The sequence below is a fragment of the Aythya ferina genome (genome assembly GCF_964211825.1).
Source record: "Aythya ferina genome assembly, chromosome: 8".
Taxonomy (NCBI): Eukaryota; Metazoa; Chordata; class Aves; order Anseriformes; family Anatidae; genus Aythya; species Aythya ferina.
The window spans coordinates 7,473,064-7,498,752 of NC_140304.1; the positions used below are offsets into that span (position 1 = coordinate 7,473,064).

Here is a 25,689-nt window from a genome sequence, read left to right on the forward strand (position 1 = left end):
TTGACAGTTTGGCATGTTGTGTGACAAGAAGCAGTTCCTAGACCTAGCAGATGTTGCCTTGCTGGTCTCTGATCGCTGCACACGTTTGGGAGGGTCTGCTGCTGTGTGTGTGTCACTTCTGTTTCAGAGCTTGATGTTGACTGGTATCGAGTGACGCCCCTGGGACCCAGCCCACAGCCTGCATGACGTGGGAACTCGCCACCTCGGTGCCTGCCCTAGGCTGAGGAAAGGTTTGCTTCCACCGACTGATCCTGCTTTTTTCTGGGATGGCTGTGTAAAAAAGGGCTGTGAAAGCCATTTGTGATATGGCAGGAGGAGATAAGAATTTACATGTAATAAATAGTGAATTGTTTAGGAAGCAGCGCTTGTGTTCCTCCAATATAGCAGTGTGTTTCATAGAAGTAGCTGTAGCCTTTGATTAGGGAATCATTTATAGGCTGCTATTAGAGATAATTATTTTAATGATGGTTTAATGACATGACACCAGACTTGGAGCAGATGGGTAAATGGATTCTCAGAAAACTGTATTTTGTGTTCTGTTGTTTTATTGTTATTATCTGGTGGTTGTGTTTTTTTTTTTTTTTTCCTTTCTTTTTTTTTCTTTTCTTTTTCCTTCTGATTAAAATTAAGTAGGTGGCATAAGAATGAAAGCAGAAGATCCTGAAAAAAACAAGAGGCCAGGTAGCTACTGAACCTTTTCATTCAGGTAGTAGAAGAAAGAGATGAGAGCAGTGCTCTCTCTTATTTGATAATCTTTTATTAAGCAACAAATTTTGTGATATTTAGCCAGGTCACAACTTTGTCATACTGGTATTAAAAATCCAGCTTCCTGCACAATGGACAACATTTGATGCATTTTTTTTAAGCTATCATACAGATATATATTATCAGTGATATTATTAGAAGGCAGTACCTTCCTGTTGCAGACGTGTATGCCACATCTCAATCTCTGTGTCCTGAACACAAAAACACTTGCTGCTAAGGAAAGGTGATAGAAAAATTTGAAGAAATGGCTTGCAATTGCATGTTGCTTTTTCACTCTTAATGATCTGTGTGCTGCATCAACCAGAGCTGGAGTGTGAGCTCACTGTGCTGCATGTTTGAAATCCACTGGTTTTTAAATAAATAGTTTGGAGCTGTAAGAGCCATGCTTTGCTGCTGCATGCTCAGCTAAATTGCACACCACCAGTCACAGGTCAGTGCACTCCATGCTGGTACGTTTGAATTGTCAGGTGTCACCTCTGAAACTCAGCTTCCTCTCTGAGGAAGCCATGAAAGCAAAGCACATGCAATCCCCTCTGTGGGGATCATGTAGTTTGCCCGTCACCCACAGCTCAGTTCCTCAGGCAACCTTCAGCAGAGTCAGAGAAGAAAGAGGACTCTTCCTTTACCTCTAGCTGAACTGAGCTAGGAGGTCTGGAGCAGAGTTTTGAGTCTCCTTTTATTTATCAGTCTCCTTTCTCCAAGGAAAGTTGGAAGTTATGTTCCAGGGCTCTGTCTCTTTTCCTACAGCTGGCTTTACTTACCACATTGTGAACACATCTGCTTTCACAGTGTAAGACAGTAAGTGGCCTTTCACCCTGGTTTCACAGGCTTGCTGTTCCCAAAGACCCAGCTGAGATGTTTGTGTGGCGACTTCCTTCCTACCCGTGGCTCTGGGCAGCAGCTCCGGGGCTGTGCCAACCAGCTGGAAGGGACAGCCCGGTGGTGTCCCCGAGGGGATGCCTCAGGGCAGGGGAGGTGGCGAAGCGGGAAGAGGCTGGTGGCCTCTGGGCCTTCTTGCTTTTACCTTTTTGTAACTCTGACAGTGGCAGCATGTAGTCTCCTTGAAAATGTCTGAAGTTACGTGCATTACTGGAACCTGCCCTGTGTCCCTCTTTAAAAAGAGAGGCTGGTCTTGGAAATCAGAAGGGCTCATTTTTTTCTCTATTAGCTTCACAAGGAGATCCTTATAACTATAACCACTGACCCAATGAGCCAAGTACCTCCATCAAATGTTTCCCTTAATGATGTCTTTTATTACAGTTCAGCGACCCAATAGACTGAGTATCCGCATGGTGGGCTAAGTGCCTCCCAGAGCTCAGCAGTAAAACTTCCTGCGCATCATGTGCTGCGAAAATGTTCTCCCCTGACTCAAGTAGGCTTTTTTTTTTTTTTTTTTTAGCATAGAAGAAATTAAGCAGTAGCAAAACAAATTAGCTCTGTTGCTAGTATTCTCCTATCTTTAATAATCAAAGATCATTGTGCTCAAGAGATGTTTTACAGTGTGAATGCAATAAGAATTTAGTGTCTTTCAGTCAGAACTTTGATTCACTGGTGAGAACACCTTTATCTGGGACCCCTGTTGTTCCCTCTGCATATCCTGTGGTTTGCCTTGTTTTACTGAGCATTTTCCTTGCTGGGCTCTTGTCCCTCTGCTCTCTCCCCGTGGTCTGTGTGTCACACATACCTCTCAAACAGTCTTAGTTTAGAAACTACCATGCTCGGGTAACCCACTGGTTTCTGGGGGAAAAATCTGACTTACAGGCTTTTTTTTTTTTTTTTTTTTTTACAGCAATAACGACATCTAAATAAACGAAGTGAAAAGTAAACCTTTTTTTCTTTTTACTTTTCACATTATATTACTCAGCTGTTATCCATTTATAATGGTTAATGAAGTTTGTAACAAAAGTAGAGCAGACACACTACAATGAGTAACTGAGTATTTCAGAGTCAGTATCTCCATGAACACATCTCTGTGCTCACAAGTTCAACAGGCAAATGCAGAATGAGACCCATTTCTAAAAGTAGCTGTGGAGTTTTAGGTTTGGAGAAGAATGAATGTTTTCTTAAACGCAGTTCTACCTGGGCTTTTTTCTTTCCATTTTTAATGACTCCATGCAGTCTTTCTCACTCCTAGCTCTTGCAGAAAAATACACTTGGACTGATGATTTCATGGAGTTTGCATTCTGTGGTGTGTTAGAGTGACTGGAAACCAGATTAACTATGTTATGTGAATAGCTATGGAAATAAGCTCATAGAATAAAGTGACCAATAAATAGAATAAACCAACCTTAGCCATTTTTGGCTTCTCTTACTGTGCTAATTGGCAAAAATTACTTTGATTGCATTTGTATTGTGGCTTTGCATAGCTTCTCATTAAGCCTCATCTTCTAATTTTTCCATTCTCACTTGCCTGTGCACTGGGTGTGTAACCACCTCGTAGTTAGGTGGGGAAGGCTTCCAGCAGCAATGTCTCGGTTGTATCCATTGCACACGTGCCACGTAAATTCTGCTCACGAACCAGCCAGACCGGGACACAAAAGTTGTTTGGTGGTTTCTGAGTTACTCAGTGCCTACGGGAATGAGGTGTGACCAAGATCTAAAACTGCAGACTTTATTTCTGGGGAAGTTCAGATCCTTACGGTCAGTTTTTCAATACAAGCTCAGATTCTTGGAAAAGGCTCCACTTAGCTTTGTGTTAATAAAAGATACGTATTTGGAAATAGGAATTCGCAGAATATATACAAAAAAAAAATCTTTGAAGACTGTTCTGGCTGCAATTGGTGCATTTTGTCTTGGGTGGAGAATTTGAAAGGTTTATTTCGAGAATATACGCTCTGAAGGGCAGGAACTGTTACTCATCTGTGTTTGGAAAGCAGCACCAACACAATCTGGATAACAATAATACTACAGAAGGCTGAAAGAACAATTAAAGAGTGGAAATAATGACCTAAAGGAGGAACACTTAACTTAGCATGCCGACAAATGCACATCATGCACATCGTGCATTTGGGGAAGTCAGAGTGGAGAGAGACTGAAAGAGTTGTTGGAGAGGCTCATACTGTCAGAAGGAACGTGTTGCAGCCCCTGCTTATGTTTGATTGAAATGTAGTGCTCTTGAGGTGGCCAGTGACCTCCAGTAACATTTCACATCCTGACAGTATTTATCAACTAGTTCTTGTGTTTGTTACCAGTTTAAAATGTTGTTGTGACAAATAATCACATTTTTGGAACTGCGTAGGATGTGGGTCAGCCTAGGCTGTGTGTTACAGATGGGAAAATCAAGGCAGCGCATCCTGGGAATTTGCCAGGATTACAGGAGGAGTCCGTGACCGAAGACTGTTAGGGAGCCCAGGGCTGGCTGCTCTGAATCTCTGGGTGGCATCATTCTCACCAGCTCTGCTACAAACCCAAGCCTTGCATACCTCAGGACCAGCAGACCTATAGAAATAGTACATTTTTTAATATATGTTTTTTATTTCTTGAAAAAGATAAAGTCACGTTGATAGATGTTGCTCTTTCATCTCTGTTCTGTAATATGTATGTACATACATTTATTTTCTAAAATAAACTTTTTTAAACTTTTTAAACTACAAATTATTGTTTTCTTCTTGGCTACCTTAGTTTGTATTGTATTACTTATGGCTTTCATGACAAGACATTAGAACAAAGCAGAGCAACTACAAAGTAACTACCAGGAAGAAAGCAGAGTTTTTCTAGTGTCCTTGGCCTCAATTTTATCACCCTAAAGTGATCACTTCCCTTCTGGAACTTTTTACATGTTTTGTGTATATTATTTCTTTGTGTTGTTGTTCACATGAAATCAACTTCCAAACAGTGCCAAAATGTAAATATGACAAGTTAGGTGAGAGGTAAGTCAGGGTGAAGCTATGACATCACTAGGGTGATCCTTTAACAAATCAATCACAATCTAAATATTAGAAAAATATTTTGGTAAAATACTCCCATTTTCTTCACAACTCCCAAGCTCAATAAATGAACAACGATTCTGTGTTATTAATTACTTCCAAGTATATACAAATGGGGGAATATAGTTCTAGAGCAGCTGATGGTCTCACAAAATCTTCCTTCTGCTTCTGTTCCCAGGCTGGCACCCATGACACCAGCGTGCTGCATCACCACTTGGGCAGCGGTCAGGCTGTGCTGCCTTCGCCCACAGCATCTCGGCCAGCGCCTCTGTTGCCTGCTTGTGGTTGTTGCTCCTTCTTGAACAAAACATTGCCAAGATGCTGTTGATGCTGCTCAGCCAGATTTCCTCAGGGCTCTGGCACACCAGGTGAGGAACCAGCCAGCTTTTCTGACGAGAAAAGGTCTGTCACCCTGGAAAGTACAGTGCTTTTTTGTTTAGTTTTATTTTTTTCCCTGCAGGATGCTCAAGGGGTAAGGTTATGCCAAAGTTGGATATATAAACAAAGAAAAAAAGGAAAAATGTTGTTCCCTTTACTCTTCTTGGCAAAGGCAGTTTCTTGGTTATGTTGAATATTGCTACATGTGTTGTTGGAGGAAAAAAAAAAGAAAAAAGACTGTCTTAAAATAATTTAATTCTAGCCCCGATAGTGCTCCTCTGTTTTGATTCCACTGCTAATATTTTAGTGTCGTTCTTGAACTAAAATTCTTGTATGTTTCCTATTTTCTTTCTGAAAACAATGTTTGGTAAGAACTGTTGATTTTTTAGGTCTGTAAAGCTGGTCATTGTAAGCCAAGACATAGCAGGCTGACTGGTGACCTTGTCTTGCTTTTGGCTGGGCTTTCTTTAGCCTGGTGTGACCAGGTTCAGCAGTTGTTTTCCTGTTTTGACATTTTTGGTCACTGTGCTGCTTCTAAATATGCAGACACTTACTGCTGAGTCCTTGACACTCCCCTTTTTACTCCTCTCTCCCACCCCCTGAAAAAATATAGATGACTTCTGATAGATGACTTCTGAAAATATGAATGCATTGGGTAAAGTTGGCTTGTGAGTTCTGTTTGTGGTACAAAGAGAAGGAAAATTAAATGAGTGAATCTGAGCAGTACAGAAAAAGTGGAAAGGTAGTAAGAGCTTATGTGAAGAATAAGGGTGTCATCACTGGGAGGGTAAGTTGGGTTTTGAGTAAGGTAAATGAGCAGAGGAGGGAGACTAGCACAGCAAAACAAAAATCCTGAAACGTGTCCATCTGTACCTTGTCAGGGTCAGTGCCTGTCTCAGCTTCAGTGGCTGAAGTTCTGTTTCCAAAGACATGCAAGGCCTGGTGGAAGTTTGCAGCTGCAAATCCAAGTGCTGTGGAACTCACGGGCAGGTCTTCTATAGGAGTATGACTTTGCTGTGGAATATTTTAACTGAATTTGTGAAGTAAAAAAAACATTTTTTAAATAAAAATGTACTCCAATAATAAGCTCCAGTTTTCACAGCAGGAGTTGAATGAATTAATTATACATTTAATTAATTATTCCATGCCTTTTTAAATCTGAAATTTATATAAATTGTAAAATAAAACCACATTTATTAAATGAAAATTAGAAACAATATCACTTACCGTGGCAGGTCTGTAAAATACATATAAAATACATAAATGATAATTTATTCAGACCCTGTTAATACTTCAAAGCAATTATAAAAATCCAGCATATTTTATTTATTTTTTTCCCTTTAGATTAAAAGTGAATCTAGATTAAATATGTATGAAACATAAATATCATGTCTGTTCCACATTTGTGCTTCCTTTTTACTACATTTTCTTTTGGAGGTATGCTTCCCCCCAAGTCTCTTTTATACTTAAGGACTGATCATAATAGGCATCCACAGTACTCGGTATTTCTTAACACAATCCTCTAGACCTTGTAACATAAAGCTGGAACGTGCCTCTGTGCTGTAGGAAGCAGTGCGCTTTGGAGAACGTCCCTTCTTTGATCCATTTAGGTCTAGATCAGATTGGGAAGATCATCACAGCTGTGATGATGCAGGGCAGGATATGAATCCATGCCATCATACTGCTCGGAAAGGCCGACCTCTCTCTTGTATGATTCTGTGCCACTGTGCTTCTGTGTACACGAGTGGAAAGACAGCACTGCGAAGCTGGACTCAAGCTACATGGATGGCTGAAGCCTGCTGTCCCCCTGGGGAGCAGTGCCTCACAAAAAGTCCTGTGTAGGAATCAGAGAACTGGATTTTTGAGTGTGCTTGAGGAATTCCCGTAGGTGGCACATGTGCATGTCTGTAGGCGTGCCAGCAGCTACTGAATGGCCTTCAGCAGTTTCTGTTGTACATACAGTGACTCGTTCAGGGTTCTTACTGCAAACACACTTTATTCCCTCTGCTGCAGAGTCCCTGTTTTACTATATAATTGCAAGTGACAGGCTGCAGTTGTAGTCTCCAGCAAACATTCAGCAGCAGCAGTGACTGACACAAACGCTGCGCAAGGGGGCTCCTGCTCGGTGAAGGTTTTGGTTGAGGGCACTTGGTGCTACAACGGGGCACGCTCCCAGCTTCATGTAGCTGCAGCTGCATGTGGTAAACAGCTGGTGGTAGGGGAAGTGTCCCTGCATCCTGCAACTCAAACTGAGAAATATTTCCCCATTTTACTGATCCTGAAGCACAGCAAAAGCAAGATGTGAGAGGAAGAAATTGTGACTCTGCTCTTTGTTTGAGCCTGTGTTTTCAAACCTGAAGTCTGTACTGATGTAGGGCTCCAGCGACCTGAGCAGGGTGCTACAGCTTGAGCCACCGTTAACTAACTCAGGCACCATCAGGAGTCTGTATTCCACCAATATTTTGCTTTACTTTGAATCTGAATTATCCTTCTGGGTGTGCACTGAACATAGATAGCAGGAGCTGCCATAAGCCTGGTAGTTAATCTAGGACTAAAGGAAGTTACAGTGGTTTCAGGAAATAGGGGTGACGACCTTCTTGGAGCAATGGCAAAAACTCACCTACTGGTGCAAGTCCAAGCTTGCATGCCAGACTCCAATAATTGGAGAGGGTTTTGCCCTGCAGAAGAGTAAAAATAAGAGGTTTGGAAAATGTTTAATGGAGGGAAGCCTTGTCTTCTCCCATTGATGTGGGCTGGACCAGGCTATAACTAATACGTGAAGTAGCTTCCAGCAATGCCCTCTTCAGCTTAGGTCTGCTGACATCAGGGTAGGAATGTCTGTCTGCTCCAGCTGAAGGTCAGGCCCTCTTCTGCCTTTATCATTTAGAAAGTTTTTTCATATTCTTGGCAAACTGCCCTTAGAAGATGAATCTTTCCTCAAAAGGCTTATATGCAACTGAGACTGCTGGACCTGCACAGAAATATTTGGGCTCATGCCAGCATCACAGGGTTATGTAGCTGTGAGATCTGCTGCCCCTAAAAATGTGTCTCTACCTTTCTTGGCTTGCTGTTAGTTTAATGCTCTGTCTGCCACTTCTAGCTCCAGGGTACAGCAGATCCACCTCCACACAGCTTCCCTGGAAAGTAACAGCAACTGTACCAGAGGAGGCAGCAATGTCATTAGAAACTTCATTATGTATCTAGACTACAGGTTTTGTATTAGGGGTTAATAAGAAGTGTTATTCAGTATTCCAGGAAATTGTCAGGATCGCTAAGTATTGTACTGATGACCTGTGTTACATTGAACTCACTCTTTCCATGTTTCCAATAAAAACATAGAGGAGATTGTTCCAGAACCAGTGTCAAATGCAGTTAAAAATAAATCCCCTCATAATTTAAGTCTGTAATGTATATAGTAAATATATCACCCCAAATTACATGTATTGTAGTTATCCTTAGAGAAAATTTTAACCCTGAAATTTCCCCTGGATATTATATGATATCATGATTTTCAGTTAAGATTCCTAAAAGTTAAAATTATCTGTTTTATGCTGTTTTTATTGCAATACCAACACAGCTCTGTTTCATTCAAGCACAGTATTTGTAAATAACTAATTATAGACTTGTTTCTTCCCCTTGAACCGGTAACATTTGGCACCATGCAGAGCAGCCCCTTTTCAGCTACCAGACAGTTTAGGGGAAGTGGTGGACTTGATCTCAGAACAGTAGGGTGCTGCTGACAAGCTCTTGGACCACTTCACCTCCTGCTCTCGAAATGGCAATCAGAGGAGCCAGAGGGCAACTTCAGGAGAATATTTTTCTCTAGTAGCTGTAACATCTGCCTCCTTGGCAGCCTCCTCTGGCAGTTGTGTTGGAAGCTCTGGAGTAGCCCCTGGCCCTGTGGTGTATTTACATTGCTAAGAGGTTATCCTGAGCTCTGCAGGATCCTGTTACCTGATTTTCTTTTGTTCTGTCATTTTCCCCCTCCAATTCTTTGGCCGCTTAACCCTTTACGAACAATGTTTAAAGTGAAAGTTAAGTGTGCAGAATGAGATGAAATGCATTATTATTATTTTTTTCAACTGATAAATTCCTTTTTGACTAGACACTCAGCTTTTCTGATCTGTATAGCAGGGTTTATTTTACTTCAGACTATGCAATTTCAGCATCACTGAGCTTTTGAAGGTGCAGCTCTCCACATTTGTATCATCCTCTCTGCATCAGATTTCTTAGGAGCTCTCACGTCTCTTATATTTCTTGTATTTTATTCTGTTCTTCTGAGAAACGGATTTTTGACCAGTGCTTTGTTTCAGTGGAATGTTGTTAGCATAAAGACAACCTAAAAGTAGTCAGCACGGGCATATCAATATTTATTGGAATACTGGAGAAAAAAAATCCATTGGTGATGAGAAACTCCTGGCAAGAACTGACGTGACAATATGTATTTCACCGATACAGTAAGAGAACTTCAACTTCAACAAGTAAATCACTGCACATTCTAAAAGTTGCATGGATTTAAATCCAAGGCAGCTGCAGAACATCTGTAATACAAACAGTCAGACTTTACAGATTGTCTGTTTACAAACACAGAACAACTATAATAAACCAGCCAAAGCCAAAACCTTTGAATTTTAGTCTGCTTTTACTGATATGTCCTGTAATCGATAAGGCAGTCAGAAGTAAATGTCTGGTTACAAAGTAGTTAACAATTAACATGAGGGTGTTTTTCTTTTTTTTTTTCTTTTTTTTTTTTTTTTTTTTTTGTTCGCAAACTTTGGGCAATCTAGTGGGATTCTTGGAACCATAGATATGGGCAAACACATGTTAGTTCATTAGCAATTGTTTCTATTAAACTGTATGAAAAATTCTACTTTTCTCTTACATCCCTATTTTAATTATTTCATCCTGTATGTAGATAATGGTGCTGTGAATATGGTTAGCAACATTTTTTGAGCTTTTTTTCTTTAATATGCAGTGAGATTCACTGTAGCATTTCCATAAGAAAAAAAAAAATACAGAATGAGAACACTTGAAATATGTTTTGTTTTTCTTTTAAAAAGGGAAGGAATGACTGCACTCATCATTATACCCACTATACATGTGGGTATAAGTATGTCCCAGCCACTGTCAATTGCCACCTGCATCTTACTTTCGGTTAATTTAGTTTGTCTGAGGGAGAATGCTGTTATTTAAATAGTGCTGCCATGCCTGCTGTGTAGGATGACTATGGGAGGTGTATTTGGTTTGCTTTTGGTCAGTATGACAGTGCATGTGTTCTGTGGTACAGGGCAGGCATCTAGGAGTTGCAGACATTAGGCTTTGCTGTGTTTGTACCCTATGCGTGGACAGAATATTATAGCTGATTAATACAGGCGATTAAAATAACATGTTTTGTACTAATGCAGATGTAATAACTAAAGTCTTTGGTATACAATGTATGAATGTTTGGAAAAAATTAAGAGAATGCACCTTTTCAAGTTCACATGAAACAGAAAAAGCTACAACTCACATAATTTACAATAGATTTAAATAAACTACAGTTAGGATTATGAAGATTTACAGACATTTAATCAAGTAAATGATTTTAATTTGTGAAGACCCTTGTGTGTCCCTGAACTATGTTCCACTAACTTGAAGACATGCTACAGTAAACACATATATTTGGCTTCTTCATTCTGGCTATATCTTATATAAAGATGAAACCAAAGAACAATAAATTAGCATCATAATTGTCTACAGTGGAAACTATCATATACAATATAAATAAACTATTCAAAAGCCAGCAATCTTCATGAAAAAAAAAAATCAAAGGATTAGGATTTTATACAGTTTCTACAAGTGATTGTACAGCCGATAATCTCAAAAATTAAAGTCAAACTGAAATCCCCCCCCTATTGATTTTAGTGTCTCACGACATACAGTAATTAAGTACTGGTAAAATAATTACCAATTTGAAAGCAATATTAAGGAAATCACTGCTTTGCAATTTTGTCACAGTTTTTTCCCACAGGACCTAAAGAATGTAAACACTATGTTTTTGTTAATGTTAGAGATTAATACTTTATTTTAAATGTATGTTGATCCACACCTGCACAGTTACCTTTAAGGATAATGAAATAAGGCAAGACTTATAACTGTGGCACTACATGTTAATACTGATATCTTCATTTGGACAGAGAGAGAATTGTTTGTTCTTCTCTAATATTTGTTCTGCAGCAGACTTTGGCCTACATAGACATAGCAGTATCACTCTTCTTTCTTTGCGTAAAAGATGTGTATTACCTAACTTCAAAAAAAAAAAGTTTCATTAGGTACTGGATGTTTGAGTTGATATCTTAATTACTGGCAATTTTTAAAGACCATTTTTAACGAGCTCTGTGGTATCATCAGCTCAGACAATTTACTTGTCTATTCTTGCATTGCTAAATGCATTTTACTTCTTGTCTTTTTTTTTTTTTTTTTTTAACATCAATATTCAGTGTCTTAGAAAGGACTTTTTGTCAAAAAAGCTGTAATTGGTGGTGCTTAAAATATCTTTGTTTCCTTTATTTGAAAATGGCCATGAATATATAGCAGATTCATATTTTAGCCACTGCACTAGTAAAGTGTATAGCTGATTTGGCTAGTATTTTTGGCATGTTTATCTTTGATATTTAGTTGCTAGCCAATGACAGTAGTAGAAGAGGGATACTGCCTGATTTAACAACATGAACACGTGACAAAACAAACTTCAGAACATAGTAAGAATGCCAAGCTCACGTGATAACACTCTTCATATTAGCTATTTGCACGCCTGAGAGACAGTCAAAACTGGCCTCTTAGCATGTGGTGGCCATACTACATTGCATGTGGCCTGTGCCAGCTCTCTCTTACAGGTTGTTGAATGGTTGCCACATCGTTTATCACAGAAGAAGTAAGTGTTGGGTCCTTGGAAGGATGGTAGAAGATGCTATGGATGCAGCTTTGCATCTATTATAACTGTTTTAGAAGTCCTGCTATACAATGAAGGAATTTAGTGCACTCAAATTCCCCACTACCTTAGCTTGATAATACAGATCAGTTTTTTTTTTTTTTTCCTAAATTTCTTCATATTGGCAATCAGCAGAGTTAAATATACAAGAATCATTCTGTCCTTTTTCATGTTGACATTGGTGACAGTATCCACTTGTTAAGTTCGCTTCACTCCAGTCTAAAGTCCCGTAGAGATTCCTTTGGGGATGTGTAGCATATGATTCACAGTTTGCAATACAAATACCCTGATACATCACTTATTTACTATTAGTATTTGATTATTATACCATTTTTCAAAGTCTTAAAACCACGTTTTAATTAGTGTTGCTCGGAGCAGTTCAGAGTATATCTTTTTCCTTGAAAGCAGAAGCTCTAATGGGTATAATTTATGCTCTTTTTGCATGCAGCATCTCAATGAGAAGGTTATTACAAGGAACATCCCCGTTCAGGTGTTTGTAGTAGAGGTATTCTTCAGCCTGCATACTGATGGCCCGGATTTCTGGTAGTCGCAGGAGAAGCTGCCCAAATTTGTCAGTTTGCTGTGGGTAATTACACATTGTGTAGTCCAGCAGAGCAGCATTCACTTGTTCCTGAACACCTTCCACAAGCTGGAAGTTCTCTAGGTTTTTGACATCTGAATGATAATTAGAAAAAACAAAAACAAAAAACAATTGAGTTGCATTTTAATTCTTGTTTACTAAGGCAGTGTTTCACTAAATGGATGTATTTTTTTTTTTTCCTCCTGACAAAAGCATACTTTAGAAGCTGCTGAATATTCAGTGAACCCTTTTGCCAACTTTCCTGGGAAAATGATCACAAAAGAGCTTTAGCGGAATGTCTTGTTGAAATTCTGCATATACCTCAAATCAATTAGACACCAATGGAGTCTGAGCAAGGTCAGCTCTTTTCATATCTTACAAAAAGAAAGGTTGAGGATTCCTAAAGTAGAAGACCATAATATATTGCTAGCAAATGAGTCCCAAGAGGAAGCCCTATCTTTAACCTAGTATGTTACACAATTCATATAATTCTGTATTAATTTTTCTGACCCAAGGTGAAATCTGTGTCCAGGGTATGATGTAGTTAATTCTAATAAAAAGTGACAGGGTTCTTGTTTCTGTTTGACATTTTCTAAATGATTCTGAAAGCCTTTGACTTGTCTAGCCTATGTTAATGAACCATCTGGTACACTCCAGTGACTGCCAAAATAATCTTCCCTACTAGAAACTCTCTAAAATATATATTTCACTGACTAATGATCTTTATGAAATGAAATCATTGTCCTTTGGGTGGAATACCAGATAAGAATGGTGCCCTTTAACCTGACTATGCTTTCTGAAATCCAACATGCTAATTTTCTTTGATATTGGACAACAGGGGCACTTAGATCAGTAGGCAGGCAGGGTTTGCTCATTCTGCCTCTGTTTGATTACCTTCTTCCTATACAGGAAGTTCAAGTGCTGGGAATGGCACTCAGAGATAAATGCCAATATATTAACTCCTTACTACTTGATTCCCTTCATAAAACTAATTCTGATGGCATCTTTTGACATGTCTGAAGAATACAGGAGTTATTCCAAAGCTTGCAAATTAGACTGTTGCTATAATGAAGAAAGGGTGAAGTGATCAAAGTGCTCTTGCTGGGAGAATTTGTTCTTGCTGATGTTTGATCATCTATACCATCAGTAGAGCACTCTAATACAGTTTCTCGTAAGGCTAAAGAGCAGCAATACTGAGCACAAGTACTCTGCTAATTCACTTTGAATAAAGACAAACCTGCTGCTTTATGGGTGTTTGAGCAAGGGAGATGGGGAATTGGGCAGAATTTGGTTCGTTGTAAATCCCAGCCTTTAACTGGAGGGGAAATGAGTGTTTTCCTTTGTAAAACAGGAACATGCACTGGTCCCCAATCCAACAGCGGCCTGGGAGGCTATGTAAATTGGGTCTAACTGCACCTTTTCCTAGAAGTGCTTTAAATAGACCAGTGTTGGTTCCTGCAAGTACTGTGTGCTGGAATATGAGGGACATAGTTGAAGGAGGCAAACATTTTCCTCAGGACACGAGAACAGGAGGGATGCCAAGGATCCCAGTGGCAGGGTAGGGTAGCATGCACAGCCTCCAGGCTTTGAGCAGGAGCCTCTGCAGCGTGCTGTGCTGGCCGCAGGCTGCCCTTCAGGGTTGCTCTCGTATGGGCTGGGGTGAGCGTTTCCTGCCGTGATCATTAATGTCTGCCTCTTTCCTGTCCCACTTTCATTGTGGAAATGAAGCAAGTGCCTCTCCGGATTTGTGCTGCTTGCTTGGGAACCAGGACATGACCTCTGCCTGAATTTTGCTAGCTGGCCTTAAGGAACTTACTAGCAGTACTTAAATGATGATGACTGTCCAACAAGAATCATCTGAAATTTTCAGTATCCAGAGTGAGGAGAACTGGAAATTTCAAAGCTGCCGTGCCAGGTTCCTGAGCTACTCATTTATCCAAAGGGCTCTCATCTCACGTATGGTAACAATAAATGCTCTAGTAAAGTGAATACAGGCAGGTTGAATACAAAGAGAGAAGTCTAAGGGTCTGTGCAGACCAGAGAGCACCATGCAAAGCTCCATAGACATGTCTCAAGGTCTTGGGATATTTTTTAACTTTTTAAAGGAGAGGTTTGCCAAGCACACAATTGCAATATAAATTATATAGTTATTTTTGAGAGAGAATCAAAAATGATGGCCGAACTCTAATACAGATGAATTGCAACAAAGGAAAAATCTAAGAGCACTGTGAATATTACGTTACTCGTTACTTCTGGTAGCTCTGAGCTCGGCAGGTACAGCAAGGAATGCTGCACAGTTTTCTCTTCTGGCGCTTTGTCCCTATCAGCTAGTGTTGGATAACGTTAGTTATGTTTTTTTTTTTTTTTTTTTTTTTTTTTTCCCTCTAGATGTTTTGTTGTGCTTTGGGTTTGTTTTTTCCCTGACATTTATTAAATGAATTTGGCTATGGGTGCGTGGTTTAGTTTTCCAAGTGTTTCCTTTTCCGTAAGGATCCTTTGAATGCTAACGCGGTAGGCTGGTGAAACACGAGGTAATGCTGGGGTAACTCTGCTGAAGTCAGTGGCGTACAACGAGCGTGAAATCTGCTACTGATGTACAACACAACAGTCTCCTGTGCTTTCATACAAATTTTCATTCCTGTCTGCTTTTTGGAATTGCCATGTCTCTTATCCATCTGTACGTCGGTTAGTAACAATTTGAAGTACACGTTTAAGCTTAATGTAAGAAATAATTTTCCAGGGTTTAGACACTTGTAAGTTAAATGAGTAGGAATAGGTCCCCCCCCTCCCACCCACACACCCTTTAAATCCTAGCAGCTAGAAAAAGTGTTTTGTGTTGCTTACAGTAAGTATAGGTCTCTTATCTCTTCTACTTTATTCACTCAGGGACTAATTACCAACTTTTTACATGAAACAGCCTTACTGCGAGCTCACAGTGGGGCGCACATCTTTTTCTATCCTTATTGGAAAGTAAACCCTTAGGTCTTCTGGAATATATTATATGTTTTACAAGAAATAGCAATTGCTTTTCTGTCAAACAAAGAATTTTTTGTCCTCTATAGCTTACTTTTGACGATTAAGACAAAAACAGTATTATAGTGTGTCAGGATCTGCTCTGCACTCACAGTAAAGATCTGCAAGTATTCCCACAAATCCCAAAATTTTGATTGTTTTATACATCTGCTATAAAGCTGTGCTTTAAGCTGAAACTGCATATAACATTCAGCCTGAGGAGAACACTTTTGCATATTTTTTTCCCAAAAATGGGTCTGGTCTTTAGAGGGGGAAAATATTTAGGTTTCAGAGAGATTTTCTCCCTCTCATATTCCAAACATGAAATACTGAAAATTTGGTGGTGCATTAATCTGTAGAGAGATTCCCTTGGTCTGGGAATTTCGAAAAGCAAAATGAAAGAGAATGAGAGATTTAAATCTGAAAAATAGTAACTGCTTAGAAAAATAGTGACTGCAGCGTAAATATTTCCCAAAGAAAGCTGGTTATATTTTACTGCACGCATCTTTTATCAGACACCCTTTCCATGTAAAGCGATGAACAGGTGCACACAGTTCTGCTTCCTCTGTGGATTTTGCACCTTTGCAAGTCCTGGTACTGCAAGGATGAAATTAGGTTATATTTTGGCTTCTCTGTGTGTAGAAGTTCCTCACTTCCGTAAGGCAGGAAAAATGGGTGTTCCAGGCAATAAGACTCGATATGAGCCCAAGGTCAAGTTTTATCTCCCTGAATGGGTGTGCAAGGCCCGTCTGCAAGGAATATGTGGAATTTTATTAATAGCCAACATCCCCCAATGCCTGGTAGCTCTTAGGAATGGCAGTCAAAGGGGCACGGGTAAAATAGGATGGCTTCTAAACTCAAGTGGTGGGGCGAGTGGTTTCAGGTTCATTCAGATTTTGTAGGTAGATTTTGCCATGCGATAAAGGAATCTTGGAAGGCAAGAATAGTTCTGGTTGCTAAACTGCCAGTCTCTGAAAATTGCCAACAGTTCTCTTCCATGGGAACTAATGGGAACAAAAGCAGCCCGGTGTAGCACATCTGCCAGGGCTGTACGCCCTGCTGTATCTAAGCTTCCTTCACAGGCAGAATGCTACGGAGATGGGAGATTTATGGGAAAGATGAGGTCGTTAGTGCAAAATTCCCCTCAATGTTCTTAGAGTGTGGTTGTACTGAATATTATGTACTTAAAAGGCACAGGAAACAAATTTTGATAGATGCACTTGTTAATCACGTGTAAGGCGCTATCGTCAGCACGTCCCAAAACTTGAGAAACCTTTACATTATAACAGCAGCAGTCACTTTTGTTTTAGTAAGTTGCACAAGTCCATAATGAATATATACATGTAGAAAACTTTTCTCGTCTTCTGAAGGATTCTTTCTCTGGCACTGGTTAAGCTATAACAGTGTAACGACTGATCTCTGACTTTATTAGGGTCATAAAGTAATTTTCACCTTCAGTTGAACGTAACGTCAGATAATGGGCGCGTTGTTTTGAAAATATTGATTAAATTATTCTCTAGCAATGTATTTCATTCATGCACAAGTGTTGGGCAAAATGGTATGCATTTCCACAGCAAGAATAAGATGCTCCCGAGAGAAGCAGCTGTAATTCTCAGTCCGAATCCCATCCCATCCCCTCAGCATTCGGTCTTGGAGGACCTTTGTTTAAGAGCAACTCAGAACTCAACTACAACATATTTTTGTGGTGTTTTATAGTGGCAGGCTTCTTTCTAGTGTCTTTAAAATATTGAAGCATATTTTTCTATGCCAAAAAGATTGTAAAATGACAGATTCTTACTGAGAATATCAGTTCCTGACTTCTATTAAGAACTGTGTTATTTACTTATGTTAACAGTTTTATAATTGCTTTTGCCACTGTTAGCCCTACAATGGAAAGGGAGCTAGGGGTTACAAAGCTGAATTCCTCTTCTTGTGCAACTGAGAAATTATTTTACTAAACTTCAGTTTTTTTTTCTGTTCTTGCAGTCCCAGTGAAGATAAAGAGCGAAGCCTAATTTGACCTCTCAAATCTTTGTTACTGGTGTAATTACTGAGTCATCACTTGGGAAAATAAAACAGCTCGACTTTCAACAGCTCAGCCTGAGAGTTTACTGACTTGAAAGTTAAACAAACAAACAAAATCTCCACCCGCTTCTTATCCTGGCACTACAGGAGCCAACATCCTTATACCTTTCAAATGAGGCAGTGACAGGGTGGTCACTGAAACACAATAAAGCAGGATCCTGCCAGGCCTCTTTTGGAAGGAAAGCTGCTCACAAGTCCTGAGCCAAAGTCCACAGCCCTGGCTGCACCTGTAAATGCAAAGTCCGGTGCTTCTCACTGAAGCTTGTGAGGGAAAAGCAGGGCTGGGTACAGGAACAGCTCGGGCTGTGGAGAGCCAGTTGGGAGAGCTGGTTAACGAGACCTGTACATTGCCAGCGGGTGGTGAGGGAACCTGCCTGGGCTGACGTGGGTTTCAGGTTCCTGCTTCCAAGATTCTTTGTGCATTTGATCTGGTGACCACGTAAGGTAACCAGATCAGTCCCAGAAAAAAGGACTCGACCCAAATCTCTCTTTTCCAGGGACAAGTTCTGAAACAACTGTCCTGTGCAGCCATGATTGTATTTGTATGCAGGTACCTGTCAATAAGCTGTGGCAGAAGTGATTTATGGAAGATCTCACAGATAAACTGATAAAGAACGTGAGTTAAAACTAATTTTTCCTAACTCCTCACCAAGTCCCAGGTCCATAGTGTATGCCTGGGCTAGAAATGTTTGTCTTCTAAATATTCAGTTGGAATAAGCACAGATAAGAAAACTAGTATGGTAATTATCGTGGTATCAGCTGGCCTCAATATATACATGTTTAAATGCAGGCAGATCCACAGCCCTAGCATTAGTTTTTATCACACTGTTACCAGAAAAGAAGTATCGCATTTGATAAAAATAGAAAATTAAACTTATGATAAAAGAGTTAACAAAATAAGAATAAACAGGAAATTTAACAAACCATGTGGTTTGCCTAGTTAATTTCTGAAACATCATTTTAATCTTCAATAACACATGAACAATACAGGATTGTTGGTGTTTTAAAGGAATTGGCTGCCAGTGTCTACAATTTGTAGGGTGTGAATAGTTTAAAATACCATAAATATTTATGAAGTTCCTGGGAATGGTGATACGGACATCATGCAAAATCCTTGAAGTTATGAACTGAGGCAGAAAGGGTGTTTGCAGCTTGCAATAATAGGCAGTGCTGTATAATGGTGAGGAGCAGCAAACAGTCTATTATTTGGATGAGAAGCAGCTAAATGTTCAGAAAAAAGGGAATGAAAAATTTAGAAATTCACTTCCTTCTAGAAAATATTTGCTTTGCTTTTGCTTAGACCTTTGCAACTTTTCTGAATTATTGGATTTATATTTATCTTTGCTCTCATGGGGGGTTTGGATGCTAGCTATCCTTTCCCTCTCCTTCTACTCAAGTACTGTTTAAAAGAGGAATAATGGACCAGGTTTATCTCAGAGGTATTTCTACTGCTATCACTGGAACTGCACCAAGGAGTGACATAGTCCTAAACCAAGAAATATAAATATTTTCTGGAAAAATATCCTATATAAATTTCTACTGAGGTTAAAACACAGAAGTGCAGCTGCCACTGAAACCCTTTTGAGTAGCAGGCTGTATCCTTTTATAAAGCCCATCTGTCTCTGTAGAGTATAAAAAATGCATGATCATAAAAAGCAGTGCTCCTTAGGGGAAAAATCTCTCTGTACTAATCTTGTAGTCACTTTACAAAACAGTTTTTAATCCCAAATTTGCATTTGATTTTCAGTCAGGAACTTTTGTGGTTTTTGCAAAGTTTTCTTATTCCATTAGAATAAGATATGAGGTACAGTTTGTTCAGGTGGCAAGTCCAGACTATGAATAAACCAACGTTATCATATGAAAGAGAATTAAACAGGCAGATCCAAGTGGGGATATATTAAGCCAAATTTAAGCTCCAGTAGTTGAATTTAGCCTGTACTAGATGTCTGGTTTGCCTCAGGATATATTCAGCTTTCCAGCTAATCGACTGAGGAAAACTGCCTCAGGTATGATAAAATTTACAAGACAGCTCAGTCGAATAGTTCTTGTTATAAATACTAGCTTAAAGGCATTCTTCTGGTCTTTGGGATCAGGATTGTATTTGCATTTAATTATTATATTTCAAACTTTTTTGAACTTGGTTAAAAATATTAGACCAGCCAATTATATTGTTATAGTGGTTTATGGATAAGAGCAGAACTTCATACCACTTTTTTATTACTTGGTGAATTTTCTTTGCGCTTTTCTTTCTGTTTACATCCAATGTCCCACAGGAGCAAAGATTATTACAATGTACTGTCTTTAAAAGAAGGAAATACAGCTAAGCAAAGGTGTTTTAGTGATGTGCTGCTCAAAGGGGTTCGATACTGTACCATGACTGTCAGTGTAATCATCAAATAATTTAGAATTTTAAGTCCTCTGCCTTATTTTGAGACAAGGCTCAGTATGATACAGTCAGCCAATCGTCATTTATGGATGTGTTGATTTTAAAAAATATGTTTTTTCTCTGTTTAGATATTTTTTTAAGACATGATTTCACTAGCTTTATTGCCAATATTTGCACTAGCCTGGAACTGAACAGGTTTTTTTTCACTGAACTATGTTGCATTAGTGGAAGCAGATTCTAGTTTAGAAAGAACATGAAAAAGATGATCACTTATGCCCGTGTAAGATGTGGGAAGTGGAAATTGCTGAAAGAACTGTTTTTAATGTACTTTTGTTGAAACAATATAAAGCAAAGGGTTATTCAGTTAATTGCTCAGTGCTGAAAGCACTACAGCAGAGATGCAGTAGAAATGACTCCAATTAGCCAAACGTTTGAATTTTACTATTCAGAAGAGCTAGACTTCACTGTTGACATTTACAGCTATTTACCTTGTAAACACAACTGCAGAAAGCTCACAAGACCATTGAGGGTATGTTGAAGCTGTTTTGTCAGAGATGCTGTTTCAATTCCGTATCAAGCTAGTATGGACAAAAAACTTTCAGGCTTAGATGAAAAACACGGATGAGCTCAGTCCCATTCTCTATTTGCAGGTGGCAGTCATCTATTTATTACCAGGCCTGACCACACAGCCTGTGTGCTTGCCTAGATGTGCTCTTTGAAGCAGGGTGTTTCCCCATCTGTAGGTATTTTTGTGGTGGACAGGACTGAATTGCCATTTGGAATGAAGTCTGTTTTATTTTTCATTTTATACTAAAAGTTATATGAGCTGCTTCTGCATTTTTTGTAGTACTAATCTGGATTTCTTACTTTAAAGGTTAATCTTCATGGATGTTATGTCCAGGCAAAGAAACCCAGCTTTCCTATAACCTTGTGTCCGTGACAGACAACGGCTATACGTTGGGCGGGACACAATTCATGTAAGTACACATGTGCATCCTCGACTTCTAGTTTCACGGCATTGCAAAGGCTTTCAAATTCTAAGGTATTCAGCAACAAACAGTGCATTCATAGCTGTAAATTACCACAGTCACCAAGTGCCAAGGTAATCACGGACTCCTGCAGCAGAGCCTGCCCGCCTGCCCTGCAGGATCTCCGTGCTGGAGGATGCCAAACAGCCTGAACGTGTTGGGAGCAATGCGCTCACACGTTTACTTTTGTTCTTGGCATTCTTGGTTTACATTTGCTAATTGGAAGTTAATGTCTTCCCACAGGCAAACAAACATATTTAAACCAAAAATTACACCATTTTTTTCCAAACTCTATTGAAAAACTTTTCCTAGTGCACAGTCCGAGGAGCACCTCTGAGTCTGCCATCTTACTGAAGTACCTTTTTCACCTTTACTTTATCTGTGTGATTAACGCAGGGATTATTGGTCTGTTCACCTTAATCTAAGTCAGTTTACTTGATGTAGTCTAGTTCAATGAAGATTAACACAATTCTTACCATTTCTGTCTAACCAAATCTAATGATCTTGCAGTGAAGCGCAGCCCAGCAATACTTTGATATTCATTTCCTAGGTTGGCTTCAGGTTTAAAAAAAAAAAATAGAGATCCCAGCACAGAAAAGACAAATCAAGCTTGACACCTGGATAAAAAATCACATACTGGAAAAACTTGACATAGAATTCAGCAGTGTCAAAAATACTAGATATTTGATGTTTCAAATTCAGACATTCTTCATTTAGACCAAAATAACAGACATTTATAGTGCACCTTACTGCTGGTGACTATTTAACAGCTAGGTGCTCTCACAGCATGGTACTCTTTATGTGCTCAGTAATGAAAGTTTGCTATTGATTTTTCTGTAGCTGCTTGTAACTATTATAGTTGATACATCAATAGAAAAGGAAAGCACAATGTTTCATAGGAGGCAGAAAATCAGAGAATACATGATGCTGTGACAGTAAATCATGGCATAATCTCAAGAATTGATAGATGGTTACTGCTAACTTGAAACCCATGGCTTTCTCTGAAAAGACTAGCCTATAATCGCCCAATATGTTCTAACAGACTGACTGCCCGTAATAGTGGTAAAGGACACAACACAATGTTTCATCTGCAGAATAATGGTTTCCACAGGCCAGGTTGTTTTGCTGCGGTGGATTTCGTTTTGTGTGCTACTGCAAAAGAAGGGCGAAAGAGTGGTTGGAATGCAATTTAGATTAATAGGTAAAAGTTGTACGAAAAAGTATTTTTTTTTCTTTCTTTCCCCTTCAGGAAAGAGCACAGAAGGTTTATGTTTAAAAAAAAAAAAAGGAAGAGAAGTTGTCATTAATTTTTAACTGCAAAAGTCTGCAGTTAGTTGAAAAGGAAACGCAAAAGAGCTGATTATTCTTGAGATCAAAATATTGGAGCTGTTTTGTCAAGAAAGGCAAATGCAGAGAAAATAAATTTACCACAGCCATTTCCAGCTCCACAGCATCCTGAAAAGGTGCCAACGGCACGTAAGTAATTGAAAGCTCTTTTAAGTGTCCGCTTCTCTCTGCCATGTTTTTGAGGGGGGAACAGTAATCTCAAAATTTTACAGTATGCCTAGTGAGGTTTTAGCAGGAATGTTCTTAGTTGCTCTGTTCCCTCTTTATTCTCTGGCTCATCTCTGGTATTTATCTATGGTTTTAATTAATTGTGAGGGTCTTATTTCCCTCTCTCAAAACAGAAAGGGAAGAAGAACCACAGGTAGGAGTTAGCTGGCCAGCTGGAGCACAGTGGGAAGTTTAAAGGACACTGCTTCCCTAGTAGCCTCTTGGCAATGTTCCTCTCTGAAAGAATATTTTCGGTGAGCAGTGTTGTTTTCCAGCACTACTTTAGGGGATGAAAGTCTGATACCCACCCTTTTCAACCTTGCTGGTGTCCGTTCTCTAAAGCCAAATGTCTCCCAGAAAAGATGGACTTAGACAAGAGGAAACAACTTTCTCAAGCACCACACACTCAGCCTGTCTCAGTCTGGGCTTGAAGATCAGTCTGTGTCATTTATTCTGCCTCGGCTATGGGCTTTCCCCAGTGAAAGACCAGATAGCATCGTGTCTCATCATGAGCAGTTCACGGATCTCTCTTACAGTTTTTGGTGCTGGGAGAGAGGAAAGATGCTGTTGTAGTGTAATTTCCTGTTCTGATGCTGAAATCTATCTCCCTCTTGAGACGACACTTTCCTTCACCTGGCAAGCAGAGGTGTTGTGCAAAATGTTTATAATATGCATCAACTGGGGAGAACTCTAAATGTAGGATTTTCCTTATTAATCCTGGACTAATCTTATAAAGTGAACTCTTAAAATATATTTAGGAGGATGGTCATGTGTGGGCTAAACCTTTGCAAGCCATGTGGGCTGTTTTGGGGCTTAAGTATCTATTTCAGTTTGCCCCATGCTCAGTAGCTCTGCAAAGACCCAGAGCAGTAAAGGGAACCTCTGCTCTATAGAGTTCATCCAGCCTTAGTAGCAGCCTTGCCAGGGCCTGAGGAGCTGCAATTTTTGCTCCCCACCCCTTTCCTGCCAGCAGAAGTCAGTGGGACGTGCTCCAAGCCGTGAGCTTGGGAACGAGTGTTTCTGCACAGTCCCGTTCTGTCTCCCAATTCATGATCCCAGCTGTGTTCAAGGCTGAGCCGTCAAGTTTGTTTCTGAATTTTCTTTCATTGTTTCTTTCCTGTTTGCCTCTATTTCCTCCCTCTCCATCTCTCACTTGGCTTTGATCACAGTTCCGTGGTTTCTCTTTCCTTCCTGTCCTTTTCCCCCTGTTTTCTTGACCCCTTTCCTATCTCCAACCCCCCGTTCTGTTTCTCTGGTCCAATTGCTGCTGTCCCTCGTTTTCACCTCCTACTCTTGGTTCCTGCTCTGCACAGGTATCCTCTTCTCTGCCACTCCTCTCCCATCACTCCTGCAATTCCTTCTTTCCCCTGGCCTTTCCCTATTTATTTCTCCTGCTACTTCTTGTCAGCATTTCTTTGCAGTATTTCACCCCTCTATTTTTGCTGCCTGAGAGACAGTCATTATTTTTTCTCTTTCAGTGTCCAAGCTGGCACAAGCATCAGGGGGATAAGAGAGAGAGGGGAACGTGTCCTGTGTCTGCAGTGTGTCTCCAGTGCATGGCTGACAGTCACACGCAGACTTTCAGGTAGGAGCCTCTGCAGTGTGTTTTCAACTAGAAATAAGTGAGGAGCAGGTCCTAGGTTGTAGCCTGTACATTCCGGTATTAAAAATGTAATAAGTAATCTGTTACAGCAGTGGTGAAGTGAATTTAGCCATTGCCTTCCTTTAGCATGTTCCTCTCTCAGTGAAGCATATAAGTGTATGTCCAAATTAAAAATACAGGGTGGCCTGACTGGCTTCAAGATTAAGTATATTCACTGATTTATTTATATGTTTATATGTAACCACGTATTCCCAAATTATGCTAGGAAACTTGCCTAACAAAAGCAGCCACCGATGTTAAACACTGCTACCAATAGCAGCAAAAACAAAACAAAACAAAACAAAAAACCACCTCTATAATCCTTTGTTACATATGAAATACATTCAAACTTGCACCTTGACCGTCTACTATGTATATTAAAAATGGGACAGAAATGCTAAAAGTATTTCCAAAGCAGAGACAAATGTAAATGTGAGTAATTTGAAGGTGATTCCCCCCCCAAACTATTTAAAATCCATCCTCACTAATATTCTATATACATATTAGAGAGTGAAAAAGTGCAGAGTGCACCAGGTTATTCTGAAATCCCCGCTGTCTGCATACAAAGGCAGCAGTACAGAATACAAATACTGCTTGATACCCATATTTCTAATTACTTATGAGATTTGTATCTAACAAATATATGACCTAATTTTCTCTCAAGCATCTAATCCTATTGTTATTTCAAAACCTTCCAAAATATTCATTTAGAAAAAAAGAAAAGAAAATGTACTTGTTGAAGATGCTTAATGTCTTTTTTTTTTTTTTTTTTTTTTTTTTTTCTCCATGGCTTGCAGCTATCAGACAAGCAGACAACATAAATCAGCGACGATTAGATTGGATCAAATTCATGCCTCAAATAATACCATTGTATTCAACAGTTACTGGAGAGATGAGTTCGCAACATTCATTGCATTTTGTGAAACAAAATCAGGACAAATCAACAGTGTTTATTAATTTTTCTCTATAATTTAGTGAAGTTTATCTAAAAAACTTCATCAGCCATGAAACAGAAGGCTACCTCTGGAATTCTACAAGAATTTAATCATTTATGGCTCTGACATCCAGGGCGGAGATGAATGTGTATTTATGCATTAAAAATAGTGGTTTAATTCTTAACTATATCATATAACCCCAGTATATATATGTATATTTAGTTATACTTTTTTTTTATAACCTCTGTATGTAATAGTATATAATATATATATGTAATCTGTATTTTATTCACAAAAATAAATGATCGGAAGTTTCATCAGGAAAGGTATCTGTAATATAGACACTCCCGATTTCTTTCAGACTGTCTGCACAATGTATGGAACCTGCATGGGAGGCTGGACTAAAACCTGTCAGCTCAGTGAAAAAG

The 25,689-nt window shown here is 39.4% G+C and overlaps 1 protein-coding gene and 1 long non-coding RNA gene across 7 annotated transcripts in view; one reads left to right on the plus strand and one right to left on the minus strand.

Annotated features, from left to right (window-relative positions):
- Positions 1–9,425: 9,425 nt before the first annotated feature.
- The window catches only part of NR5A2 (nuclear receptor subfamily 5 group A member 2), an 89,414-nt gene continuing 73,150 nt past the window's right edge, over positions 9,426–25,689 (minus strand). For all 6 annotated transcript variants that reach the window (XM_084527340.1, XM_084527342.1, XM_084527343.1 and 3 more), the window contains one exon: positions 9,426–12,714. In XM_084527340.1, the coding sequence (XP_084383466.1) occupies positions 12,467–12,714 (248 nt within the window). In that variant the 3' untranslated portion in view covers positions 9,426–12,466. The remainder of the gene's footprint in view (positions 12,715–25,689) is intronic.
- Positions 15,428–25,456, plus strand: LOC311440429. Its single transcript, XR_014695407.1, has 3 exons — positions 15,428–22,606; positions 24,163–24,269; positions 25,124–25,456. It is a non-coding gene; the product is annotated as an uncharacterized lncRNA (long non-coding RNA).